At 49.3% G+C, this 12,723-nt stretch overlaps 2 protein-coding genes across 2 annotated transcripts in view; one reads left to right on the plus strand and one right to left on the minus strand.

The window, feature by feature from the left end:
- Nucleotides 1-830, minus strand: part of sfi1 (SFI1 centrin binding protein) — a gene marked incomplete at its 5' end in the record, with an annotated part of 19,389 nt that extends 18,559 nt beyond the window's left edge. The window contains 4 exons of the mRNA XM_080545741.1: nt 16-110; nt 246-356; nt 507-578; nt 679-830. Of these exons, the coding sequence (XP_080401867.1) occupies nt 16-110; nt 246-356; nt 507-578; nt 679-830 (430 nt within the window). The remainder of the gene's footprint in view (nt 1-15; nt 111-245; nt 357-506; nt 579-678) is intronic.
- A 1,302-nt stretch (nt 831-2,132) lies between these two features.
- On the plus strand, nt 2,133-12,104 carry eif4enif1 (eukaryotic translation initiation factor 4E nuclear import factor 1). The gene is made up of 19 exons (XM_080545592.1): nt 2,133-2,340; nt 3,587-3,701; nt 3,929-4,002; nt 4,136-4,263; nt 4,500-4,774; nt 5,003-5,201; nt 5,817-5,977; nt 6,619-6,757; nt 7,013-7,189; nt 7,488-7,765; nt 8,606-8,683; nt 8,886-9,078; nt 9,531-9,607; nt 9,875-9,999; nt 10,170-10,245; nt 10,373-10,490; nt 10,640-10,966; nt 11,118-11,303; nt 11,417-12,104. Exons 2-19 carry the CDS (start codon nt 3,612-3,614, stop codon nt 11,584-11,586), a joined length of 2,871 nt encoding a protein of 956 aa, XP_080401718.1. The 5' UTR covers nt 2,133-2,340; nt 3,587-3,611; the 3' UTR covers nt 11,587-12,104.
- The last annotated feature ends 619 nt before the right edge of the window (nt 12,105-12,723 follow it).

Below are 12,723 nucleotides of genomic sequence, written 5' to 3' on the forward strand. Positions count from 1 at the left end.
TATCACCCTCCATACCAAAGGATGTTGCTTTTTGGAGTCTCCTCTTCTTGTCCCTCTGTAATGACACAAACCTCTGCCAGCTGTTGAACGCCTGGTTGTACTGGTGATACCTATAACACAGCACAGATAGCCTGTTAGCTCTCACAACAGACAGACTTACTCTGGGTGAGAACTATCATTTGACTGAAAACATTTGTGGGCGTGGACACGTCATCTGACGGGCAACAGAGGACGGAGCCACTGACCTGTGATGGCACTCTGCCCGCACGGTCAGACTCCACTCCCTCCTGACGGTCCACCACTCTTCGCTCCAGCCTTTCAGAGCACGCTGCAGAATGACTCTGCGATAGTGAGACCTGGAGAATGAGTTTGAGAATGAGAACTCATAGAATGGATGTTTCTCAGCAGTAGCATCAAGAGCTTTCATTTCAATGGTGTCTCACGTTTTTATTTCTCAATTGTTACCTGTGAAAAGCATGGGACAGAGAAACGGAGTGTTATAGTACCTGGCTTTACATGGATGGACCCGTCCAAAGGTCTTCTGAATCCAGATGTTGAAGAACTTTCGTGCAAGGTGTCTGCCAGGAAGAAAAATCATCAGTCAGTTATTGAGAGCATACTGTGATGACATAGTGGGCTATTTTTAATTTAATGTTTAATCTGGATTCTTCTCCTCACCTTATTCTCAGCTCCTTCAGTCTCCCGCCCCTGTTCCAGCTGTACCCAACTCTGTAACAGATCCTCCGGGGTGGGACACTGCGGGCGTGTCTGACTCCATCACTCCCTAACCCACGGCTGGACTTCTGAGCACCTCGCTTTCTAGTAAGCATGACCACAACAACACAACCCTAACCCTAACCCAACCCTAACCTGACCCTAACCCTAACCCTAACCCTAACCCTAACCCTAGCCCTAACCCTGACCCTAACCCTAACCCTAACCCTAACCCTAACCCTAACACTGACCCTAACCTAACCCAACCCTAACCCTAACCTAACCCTAACCCTAACTTAACCCTAACCCTGACCCTAACCTTAACCCTAACCTAACCTAACCTAACCCTAACCTAACCCTAACCCTAACCTAACCCAGCAGTTAACCCTAACCCAACCACACTGAGGACAGCTTTAACCAGACACACCACCGTGCTGAACCAAACAGCAGTGACAGGTCAGGTGGGACTTGCTAACTTGCTAAATTCTAACAACAAATAACAATAAACTAAAGAAACAGTTATTTCTCTCTCTCCCTGACTTATCTTTCTTGATGTCTCCCTTCCACCCGTCGCCACAGCAACAAGCCCACAGCGTGTATTAGTATCTGGGTTTGGAAACACCAACAAGACAACTGTCGCGGGTGTTTTCGTAGGCAGCGATCAGACAGGCTGTGTTCGAAATGGCATACTCGCATACTCAATGAGTATATACTGCATACTGCTTACTAAATTCATAAAAAGTATGCCAATACCAGCTGACCGAAAATCTAGTTACTTACATTTCTTGCATACTCAAATTTCACATACTGTACAGTGTGAACGCACTGCATACTCAAAATCTACGTCATATCTAGTATGAGTAGTATGTTAGTATGCCATTCCGAACACAGCCCCACACTCTGCATCCAATCTAGGAAGCAAAGAGACCAGCGCGTTCCAGACACACGCGTTCTCCGCGGCGCTGCGCAGATTAACAGCCCTGCCTGCGGCTGGAACAACGGCCAACATCTGCGTGAACACGCGCCTGGAACGCGGCCACGAATATAGTTGGAATGACAACAATCAGCTGCCCCTAATAACGCCGGATACGTGTACTTGTCACTTATACAACCAGACGCATCTCTCTATATACATCACATAAACACACACGTGAAATGTAATATTAACCAAAAGAGACCGTGTCAAATATAGTATAACATTTATACTGAGAGTACTGAGATGATGTCAGATATTTACACAAAACAATTGTAGACAGGCGCTAGCGGGGCGCTATATAATCCCTGTCAGGACCTCCGCTCAGAGGAACATCGCAGAAAGGAGAGAGACGGAGAGACAGAGACACAGCCAGCTAGCCGAGTTAGCCAGTTTAGCTACTTCGACATTAACAGAGTTTTAGCGGGACTGTTAGTTAGATTATAGGTTTTTTTCACATCACAACGGGACATGCTGATAAGCTGAGACATCTGGACCCGGGAGGAGGACGTCATTTCATCACTTTAGCTGGCTGGCATCTTCTCCGGCTAGCTAGCTACCGTAGCGGCTAGCTACTAGCCTGCTAGCCAGCCTGCCAGCCCCTCAGCCAGCTTCACCCTGCCAGCCCCTCAGCTCAGGTCAGAACCAGCATCGTAAGTAACTGTCGGTTAAACTTCACCGGTTTAAAACTAAACAATGTGACATGATGTCTGTTTGCTTGTCTGCTAACCCTAACCCTCAGGTGAGATGATAACAGGATAGGGATATAAGGTAGATGGGTTATTGCAGGATTAGCTTCATGTTGTTGTGCTGCTAACAAACAAACCACGTATGAAATCGGTGTTGATGTTTAAACTTTTGTTTTAGCCAACTAGACCTGACCGCTGACTTGTATGTAAGCGTCAGTTAAAGCAGTAATTAACAGTAATTAGCTAAGCAGACAGGCTGGGGGTAGTGAAGTTAGACAGTCCAGCTCACGTCGGATCATTTCGTTTTCCAATGAATGAATGTGATGTTAATGTGAGTTAATGCCTCAAATATAATGAATATATGATTAAAAATGATAAAATATAATAATGAAAATGTGATGTTAATGAGTTAATGTGATGCTGATGAGTTAATGTGATGTTGATGTGAGTTAATGCCTACAATATAATTCGCTAGCGACTTTCTGACTTTATTTTATACGTCAATCTGCCAGCTTCCAACTTCAGAGGAGCCAGTTGGCGTTTTCTGTCCAATTAGCAGCAGGTTAATTAGCGGCTCCTCACCTGCCAGCTAATCACCTCCTGCCCGGTCAGCCCGACGATGACCAATCAGAGACAATGAGTCAATTAATCAATTATCTGATAGTCTCATCTGATAGTCTCATAATCAATCATCTGATAGTCTCGGTGCTGAAGCTGGTTGTGATATGCAGGTCTGGTCTGTGGGACTTGTTGCCTGTGTTTCTTCGCCAGCATTCAGTTATACGTTGCTCGAGGCACTGAGGCACTGATTCACCAGCCAGGACACGTCGAATACAGAATACAGGATGCCTGATTGTGATCTTTTGTGCTAAAGCCTCGTCGATATCCAACTTTAACTGGACTAGGTCCAGGTAGATGAAATGTAGATTTCTCGATTGTACCTCGAACTTCCTTTGAAACGTCAATATACATGAGGATACAACCTGAACCTGCCTCATTGTACATTTGGTTAGCAATATTATGCATTGTTACTTCTGAAACAAATACACTGAAGTCACTGTTTTATGGACCTTGGACCAGTAATTCACTGCACACTAGTCCACTCATTATTCTCATACTTTTAAATAACCTTGTTGTAGGGCTTTTATGGAAATGAAATTAGAACCATTTGCATTTACAACAGGTAACACTACTACAACTTGGATCTTAGGACAGAAGCCACACAGCGGGTTGTCATGGAGATGGATGCTTGTGTAGAGGAGCAGGAGAACGGAGACACGGTGAAGAAGCCGACAGCAACACCGTCCCCCTACAAATACACCAAGGTAATGAACCCAACAGCTCCTGTCTGGGGTGAGCTTCCCAATGCCAGCTTCAGTCTGTCAGATGTTTATTAACACGTTAGATGTTGAGTTGGAGTGGCTGATGTTGGGAATGAGTGATCAAATCCAGGCTTCGGATGTTGATGTTCTGATAGAATAGGCTACAATGGACCAATGATCTTTGTTTTGTAGCATTCAGTTCACATCTTGTATTCCTTATTGTTTCATAGGAGGAACTTTTGGAGATCAAAGAATTCCCAGTTTCCAAGGAAAGGCCAGAGTGTCTTTCAGACAAATATGACAGGTGAGACTGTTTGCTCTTAACATCATGTTTAACCCTTTGACTTGCATCAAAACAAACACCTTTTGTTTGGTATTTGTGTGAATGTATGTTTGCTGTTCAGACGATCTGGTCTAACTGAGATTTGGTTCCGTAGTGAGGGTGTGTGGGATCCTGAGAAGTGGCATGCCTCGCTGTACCCCACCTCAGGGAGCAGCTCTCCTGTGGAAGGTTATAAGAAGGACTATGTGGATGATAGGCTTCCCCTGAAACGTAGAATTGCAGGTAAATAAGTTCTGTAATACTAGTTTTCTATTATTACCTCATCCCACTGCGCATGTCACTGTTTTCTCAAGATGCGGACACATTGTTCACTCTAAAATAAGCACCTAACAGTTCAGTCTGATGCTAACCGTATACTTATATAGTATATATATATATATAACTGTATAGTTATATAGTAGTATATATATGTATAGTAGTATATATATATAACTGTGGCGCCCTTCTGCTGTTGTCAGATCCCCGGGAGCGTCTGCGGGAGGACGACCTGGACGTGGTTCTCAGCCCCCAGCGCCGCAGCTTCGGGGGGGGGTGTCAGGGTAACGCCGTGCCCGCCCCCGCCCCCCGCCGCCCCGTCAGCCCCCTGGAGAACAAAGAGAACGAGAGTCTCCGGCTGGGAGGGGCGCGCCGGATTGGCAGCGGTCGCATCATGGCGGCACGAGGCTTTGAGAGAGAACCTCGCGTGGAGAAGGAGAGGGAGCGAGAGAGGGACTACAAGGACAAGAGGTTCAGGGTTAGTGTTGCTGTTTATGAATTATCCAAAGACCAATGCTGATGATGATGATGATGCTGCTGATGATGGTGCTGATGTTGGATGTCTTAGGCCTCCCCTTTTGGAACATGTCACAAGTAAATGATTGTTGGTTGGAGCTGTGCTTCTTTCTATGTTTATGTTGGTACTAGTTGGTTACCATTGATTTGGCAGTGTTATTTCAAGAGTCCTTCCCTCTTACCCCAGCAGCGAGACTTTGGGGACAAGCGCATCTTCAGCGAGAGGAGAAGGAACGACTCGTACGCCGAGGAGGAACCTGAGTGGTTCTCAGCAGGTCCTACCAGCCAATCAGAGACTATCGAGCTTATTGGCTTTGATGACAAGATCCTGGAGGAGGACAAGCGCAGACCCAAGCGATCTAGGAAGAGGACCGACTCTGTTAAAGAAGGCAGGTCAACGTTTACTAGATAGACTCTGTTAAAGAAGGCAGGTCAACCTTGTACTGAAAGGGGGCGGGGCGGATTTGCAGCCATGATCTCATTTTGAATGATTGTTTGTTTTCTGTTAATGTAGGGAATATTTTTATTAATGCACTTGGTAGTGCTTCTTCTTTTGTAAAGCGTGTCATGAGTTAATCAGATCTGCTTTTATTACATCTAAATGTACGGGTCCACAGAGTAAAATACTTAGGTTTAGGGTTGGGGTAAGGGTAGGGTAAGGGTAGGGTAAGGTTTCTGTCGAACGCACACGACCACAGCCGCCTTCCGCGGCGCCATGTTGGTGATGTCAGATGTTTATGGCTCAGGAAGCAAGTGGGTGATTAGAGGAGAATTATTATTGTCTAATGCTACTTTATAAGACATCTGCGGTCGGTTTCAAGCCTAGTCCTGGACTGACTACATCACACTTTCAATGTAAAATCTCCATTGAGATGCTTCTTAGTCTAGGATTAAGGATTAAACCCGGCCCCAGGTGTGTAGCCATTCATCTGTCAGATATCTGGATGCTAGCCAACCTGATTTACATTCTATGTACTGATTAGTGCGTCTGTCTTTGTGTTCAGCTGTGGAATGTAACGGTGGGCTGGCGGAGGAGCCGGAGGTCCCAAACTCCACAGCAGATCAGGAGGTGCCTCACCCAGAGCTGCTGCCAGAACAGGCGGCCGGAGACTTCGACTTCAACGAGTTCTTCAACCTGGAGAAGACCATGCCGGGCCTGGCCTCCGTAAGTCCTGGGGAGCACTGCATGCTGGGAGGAGGAGGTGGAGGTGGAGGTGGAGGATGAGGTGGAGGAGAAGGTGGCACTTGGGTTCCTCAGTTGTTTGTTGTAAATCAACTCTGATTGGTGATGTATGCTGCAGCTGCAGCTGCACAGGCTGCCCCTGTCTCTATCCACACACGTAGAGTTAAAGTGAGATGAAACTATCACATGGGCTGTCTTGCCCATTTGGACTGGTTGTGGCACAGTCACTCTTAAAAGTGCACTTTGTAAAAACATTTCTAATGGTGCGCTGCCTTGCATGTGATTTCTACAATGCAAGGTTTCATCAGAAGGGGACGGGATGTTTCTCTTTCAGTTTGGTGATTTTAAAAAGCGGCTCAAATGCAAAGTTATGCTCATCAGTGTCCAAGTGATTAGTGAGTGACGGGGGAACGGGGAGTTGCGTTGAGAAAAAGGTTTTTAAAGGTTCAATATCAACAATTGTCAACCTGACTGCGTGTGGTAAAGCCTACTCTTCTAGCACCTTCTGTGCTGTGCAGTGGAAACACCTGAACGTAAGTGCCACCTTTGTCCTCGCACACCTTCTGCCACTTTAGTCTGCCCCGTGTCCCCAGACTCTCGCTCACCGCCTCTCTGTGTTGCAGATGATCGAGGACGTGCTGGGCGAGGGCCCCGTGTCCGCCAGCCGCTTCAGCCGCTGGTTCTCCAGTAACATGAGCCCCTCCGGCAGCCGATCCAGCAGCCTGCGCTCCACCCCCCACGAGGAGCTGGAGAGACTGGCAGGTGAGGGATGTTTACTAGGCTGTATACTAGGCAGGCGAGGGTTATGTACTGGCAGGTGAGGGTGAGGGTTATGTACTGGCAGGTGAGGGTGAGGGTTATGTACACCACCACGCAGGCTGAACCGCTCAGAGAATTCCTCATAAATGCAACCATACTGCTGACTCACAGTTCTGTTTTGGAATGATCCTTTGATTGATCGATCACTCGGCGTTCGGCACATCAGAATCGGCGTTTATTAATGTTGTTGTTCCTCAGGGTTGGACCCTCGCTGTACGTCCCCCAGCCAGGGTCCAGCCCCGTACTTCACCCCCATCCAGGCTGTGGACCGCAGGGACAAGGTGGACATCCTGGAGCTGCTCCACAAGGCCAAGATCGACCTGAAGCCTCTCCTGTCCAGCCTGTCCGTCAACAAGGCTCGGCTACGCGAGAGCAGTGAGTGACCCGTCCTTCAGTTCCACTATGTCATGTCTGAGGAATGAGCCGGGAGTCAGTTGCACCAGATAGTTGTTACATGTTGGGAGATTAGGTTACAGGGATGAGATTGTTTTTCTGTAAAGACTGCACCAGTCATGGGATGAGATGATCCACTTATTATTAGTCACTTTTAATCTGTCAGTCACACAATGTGTCACTTGTATCCCATTTCTTTGTGTCTGGTGTTTCCTATTCTTTAACAATCTATTGAGGTTCCACAAGTTTGTGGTAAATTAACTTGTGTGTCTTTCCCCAGCCCACTCAGGAGTGGTGCTGTCTCTGGAGGAGGTGGAGGTGGGTCTCAAGGGGCTAAAGGTGGGCTCTGAGCAGCAGCAGCAGCAGAGGAGGGTTCCCTCTCAGCAGCGGAAGGACGGCACCCCCTACATGGCCGAGCACCTGGAAGAGGCTTTGACAGGCGGGTCTAGTGCCGGTCCCCGGGGCCACTCACGTGACCCTGACATGTCTGCCTTCAACAAGCTGGTCAGCAGCATGAAGGCAAGTGGAACTTTGCCCACCCACCCCAACGCCAACAATGTAAGTGTCCCGTCGCAGCTGTGGGATGTGTTAACGCTCTGTCAGCATGCTGCCTCAGGTAACTGGACGTGTGACAGCTTTCAGCTTGTTGCTTCAGGTAACCGGCTTGTGCAGTTGGCTGTGCTGTGAGTGTGGCCTCTCTACGTACGTGATGCTTGAAGGTTTTCAAAAGCAAATGCTGCATGCAAGCCATGCATAACCATGAACATCCTGACACACTGAGTTGTTAGGTCTGGTAAACTGATGGGCATAAGCTTGTGTTTGAGTCAGTTTGTGTTTTAAGTCAGTTTGTGTTTAAGTCAGTTTCGGGAGTTGTTCTTGTGTTTTCGAGTTCGAATGGATTAAACTAACCTCCTGTATGTAAGTGTTCAGGAGGGTACAGCAGCTGAACGTTGCAGGTGGTAACGCCATGACTAGAACTCACCAGATTATTTACCAGACATGTGAAAGAGACGAGTCTCTTATACCTGATGTAAAACTGAACGTTCTCAAGTTTTACCCTGCTGAACACACCCAGGTGAGGACTTTCTCAGCCTCCATCCCAGTGGGCATCTCAGATCTGAAGGTTGTGTTCTGCTTGCAAATGTGTCCATTTGTCAACATTTTGCAGATTGGAGTTCTTTTGGTTAAATTGAAACATTCATAACCTCACGCAGGTTTCAGTTGGAAACATTTAAGGGTTTTGAGGGAGTAACATCTGGGCTTGGTCAGACCATCAGATCACACCGATGTTCTACTGAGCTTAATTATGCCCAGGGGGATGCGTTAAGAAACTTGAAACACGTGAAACTTGTAGAACTTGTCTTGATGGCACCTGCCACCAACCTTCTCCCATCACAGCTGCAGCAGCCCAACGCCCCCCTGGTGCCCCTGCCTGACGCCCAAGTGCCTGCCCCCCAGCAGAAGAACATATTCCAGGTTTGTGGAGTTTGTAGCACAAGTATTATTTAGGAAATCAGGGGGCCCACAGGGGGGGTTCCTGCATTAGTGCTGGTCTAACCCTGGTCTAACCCTGGTCTAACCCTGGTCTAACCCTGGTCTAACCCTGGTCTAACCCTGGTCTAACCCTGGTCTAACCCTGGTCTAACCCTGGTCTAACCCTGGTCTAACTGTGTTCCAGGAGCTCCTGGGAGTCCACGGGCCTCCCCGCAGTGCTTCTCCTACCCTCCTTAGCAGCCTGCTGGGCTCTGACCACCCCCCGGGCCCACCACCTCCACACGGCCTGCTGCAGCACAGGGGCCCCTCCCCTCCTCTCTTCCCACACAGAGCTCCGTCACCAGACTACTTCCATGGACGCATGCAGCCTCCAGGAGGTAAACATACAGCTGCCTTAACGAGGCCTGAGTGTTGTGTGAAGGATAAGTACTTGTGGATTTTCAGTGAAGCAGGTTTCAGGTTTTTGTTACACAAATGTAACAGAATAAAATTCTTAGGCTTGGGATCCTGGCAAGACATAATTCTAGATAAGTGTCAGTAGTGAAGGACATAAGAGGCACAAAATAATAGGCGTAGTACAAGATAAGGTGGCGTTAGTGCAGGTGAGACAACAGGATACACTAGCGGTGCCGCTAGTGATGATAGAGTTTGCAGTAGTAAAGGTGGCTTGACCTTAGGGGTGCTGTAGTCCAGCACAAGGGGGAGATGCGCCTGGCTGTCCGTACCTCTGTAGTGCGTTGTGGTTGAGGGCCGTGAAGCTGCCATGCAGGCAGGTATGCTGGTGTGCGTTTGAGTGACTGACTTGTCTAACGGTCTTGTTTTGTTTCAGGGTTCCCTGGTTGTCCACCGCCCATGTTGGCAGAGCAGTTTGAGAACATGCACAGGTCCCTCAGCCCACAGCAGCAGGTCAGACTCGTCTGTCTTATCGACAGAATTAAATGTTGTTTTTATGAAACCAAAACTAGCATCGGTGTTATCTTCCATTTCATCTTGGTTGTCAGGCATTTCTTTTTCTCCCCCACAAGTACAAATTTAAAACTCACTGCATGCAAACTAACCCACCAGGCGTTGCACTACGCACTAATCTTTGAATATTCAAATGTTTTATTTGTTTGTTGGTTGTAAATGTGCCAGATGAGGGTGCTCTCTATGTAACTGATGCTCTGTGTGCAGATGAGGATGCTCTCTATGGGGGTGGATCACGCTGACCTGGAGGCCCTGGTGTTCCAGCAGGACCTGGCCTTCCAGACAGGCTACAACAAGCAGCCTCTGGACCCATCCAAGGTCTACCGCAACAGGTGACTAAACGATGTCTACACTCCTATTAACACACTGGCATTTTTGGGACTTTTCCTAGGCTCCACTGTATCAGCTTACCTTGTAGAGTAAGGGTGGATAACTGCATGAGATTTCTGTTTACCTGTGACAGCTGTTCTCTCCAGAAGGTTGACATGTTTCTGTTCTTCAGACAACCGAGGATGAACCGGTCCCCTGGTCCACATCTTCCTGGCAGAAACTCTCCTGGGAACCCAGTTACCAGCATGGTGAGTGTAAATGTGATCTATTCAAACCAGTCCCGTAGCTGAATCTCCAATACTCCAGTGGCTTTTGAAATTGTGTTGTGACCCAGCTGTCCAGTATTTAACATGTCATATGTTTTGTGATCTACAGTTGTCACCATCTTTCACACCAACATCTGTGATCCGCAAAATGTACGAGACTAAAGAGAAGAGTCGAGATGAGCCAGGGAGTCGATCTGATAGTAAGGAGGCAGCGCACTCCCAAGAAGGTACGTTGTCCAACGCTGTCTACTGATGTGATGCATCATGTGAGGTTTGTCTGTCATGAAGCTACTTTAGTCAGTTGTCCACTTTGCGGTAGTTGAATGTATTTCTTCAGTGAACGGGATTTTGTTTTTGTTCCCCTGCATCTCTCCAGACGGCAGCTCTCCTAACTCCTTCCTGGAGGGGATGGAGGGGAGCGGCTCCCAGCCTGGAGGAGTGAAGAGCTGCTCCACGCCCCTGTCCTCCCAGACCCGCCATGCCAAGGACCACGAGCGCCCCAGAATGGGCTCTGCTGGACACCACCCCCCCACCCTGGTGCCCCCTGGGCCCCCCTTCCCACGTCCCCTCTACCCGGTACCGCTGCTGTCCCATGTGCCCATGGCGCGCCCCCCCCCGCCCCAGCTCCACCCCAGCGTGGTGCAGCGGATGCTGGCCCAGGGCCTCCAGCCCCAGCAGCTCGGCCCCGCCCTGCTGCAGGCAGGTCAGTACTGCTGCAGTCACATGACAAGGGTTAGGGTTGGGGCCCTCCAGGGATGTGTCTGAGTTACATGGTACACTGCCCTGATGTGGTCTGGGTATCTGATGTTTGGATATGACTGAGGAGGTCATTGATGTCTGTTTCTCCATCCCAGGTATATTTCCACCGCATGTCGACCTGTCCCAGCTGCAAGGCATGCCTCCTGCCATGCTGGGTCAGCCTCTCTACCCGCTAGGTGCAACAGGGCACCCACTCCTACCTCCCAGAGCCAGCACTCACATGCAGCTAGCAGTCATGCAGCAGCAACTCCAGCAGCAGCAACAACAACAACAGAGACCAAGTAAGTGAAAGACGTCTGCCGTTTGTTTCATGTTAATGTCCTTGATTAATATGGTCCTGTTCTTCATGGTCTTCACTGATTAATTCCTCTCTCCCTCTCTCTGCACTTAACAGTCCCAGGCTCCCAGAGCCACGGCCCTCACCGGACACACCACTCCCAACGACACGGGGGCAGCCCCCCTCTCGGCCTGGCCAAGTGGTTTGGCTCAGATGTGCTACAGCAGCCGCTTCCCTCCATGCCCTCTAAAGTGATTAGTGTGGACGAATTGGAGTTCCGGCCGTGAGCGTTTCAACTGATATGCTGGATAAAGCAAGACTTTTTTTTATTTCGTTTCTCCCTTCTCCACCTCCCCCATTAGTGAAAAACGTGAACTTTAATTTGTAAGACAATGCACAGATCTTGGAGAACAGTCTGTCCTGCTTGGTCTTAAAGCTTGAAGTCACTGGTAGAGTTGAAGAGGCCTGAGCGTAAGAAAAGGGAACGTTTCTGGAGGATTTGTTTTCTTTTTTGTTTTGCAGCTTATTTGTTATTGGGTATTTGTTTGTTTTTGTATTATGGTTTTTTGCAGTAAAGACGAAGTAAATAATGTATAGGCCCAATGTACAGACCACGGGAAAGGAACTTATTCTCCCTGTACATAATAAATATGATTTCTTTTTCTTGTCATGGGGAAGGTTATCTGCTGTTTAACTGAGAACCATCGCAGACTGAGTAGATCCGCTGAGAAGGAGCGCTTCTCTGTCTGCTCCTGGTTGTGTTATTCTCTCCCCCCCCCCCCCCCTTAAATTTGAACTGCACTGAGGAAGGGGCTGCTGCAAGTTCTCATGTCTGATTGTGGAATTGCCCTGAGTGTTCCCTCTAAAGATGTCCTCTTCCAGCTTGGTCAGTGGCTCTGCTGTCTGTGTGGAGAGGCAGCAAGCTGGAGCACTTCAGGAAGCCCCGGGGGAGCAGCTAGTGCTGGTTGTGCCTTTCTTTCTCTGTGGCTTTTTTTAAAAAACCGCATCCCCTCCCACCCCCTACCACCCCCACCACCCCCTCCCCTCCCCTCCCCTCCCACCCCCTCCCCTCCCCACCACCCCCTCCCCTCCCCTCCCCCACCACCCCCTCCCCTCCCCTCCCACCCCCTCCCCTCCCCTACCACCCCCTCCCCTCCCACCCCCTCCCCTCCCCTACCACCCCCTCCCCTCCCCTACCACCCCCTCCCCTACCACCCCCTCCCCTCCCCCACCACCCCCTCCCCCACCACCCCCTCCCCTCCCCTACCACCCCCACCACCCCCTCCCCTCCCACCCCCTCCCCTCCCCTCCCCTACCACCCCCACCACCCCCTCCCCTCCCCTACCACCCCCTCCCTAGTCACTGGAAGAGAAGCACTGCTCTGAATCTTGTTATCATTTCTTTTTTGGGGGGGGGTGGTAGGG

Source organism: Nansenia antarctica, assembly GCF_963989245.1.
Source record: "Nansenia antarctica genome assembly, chromosome: 15".
NCBI lineage: Eukaryota > Metazoa > Chordata > Actinopteri > Argentiniformes > Microstomatidae > Nansenia > Nansenia antarctica.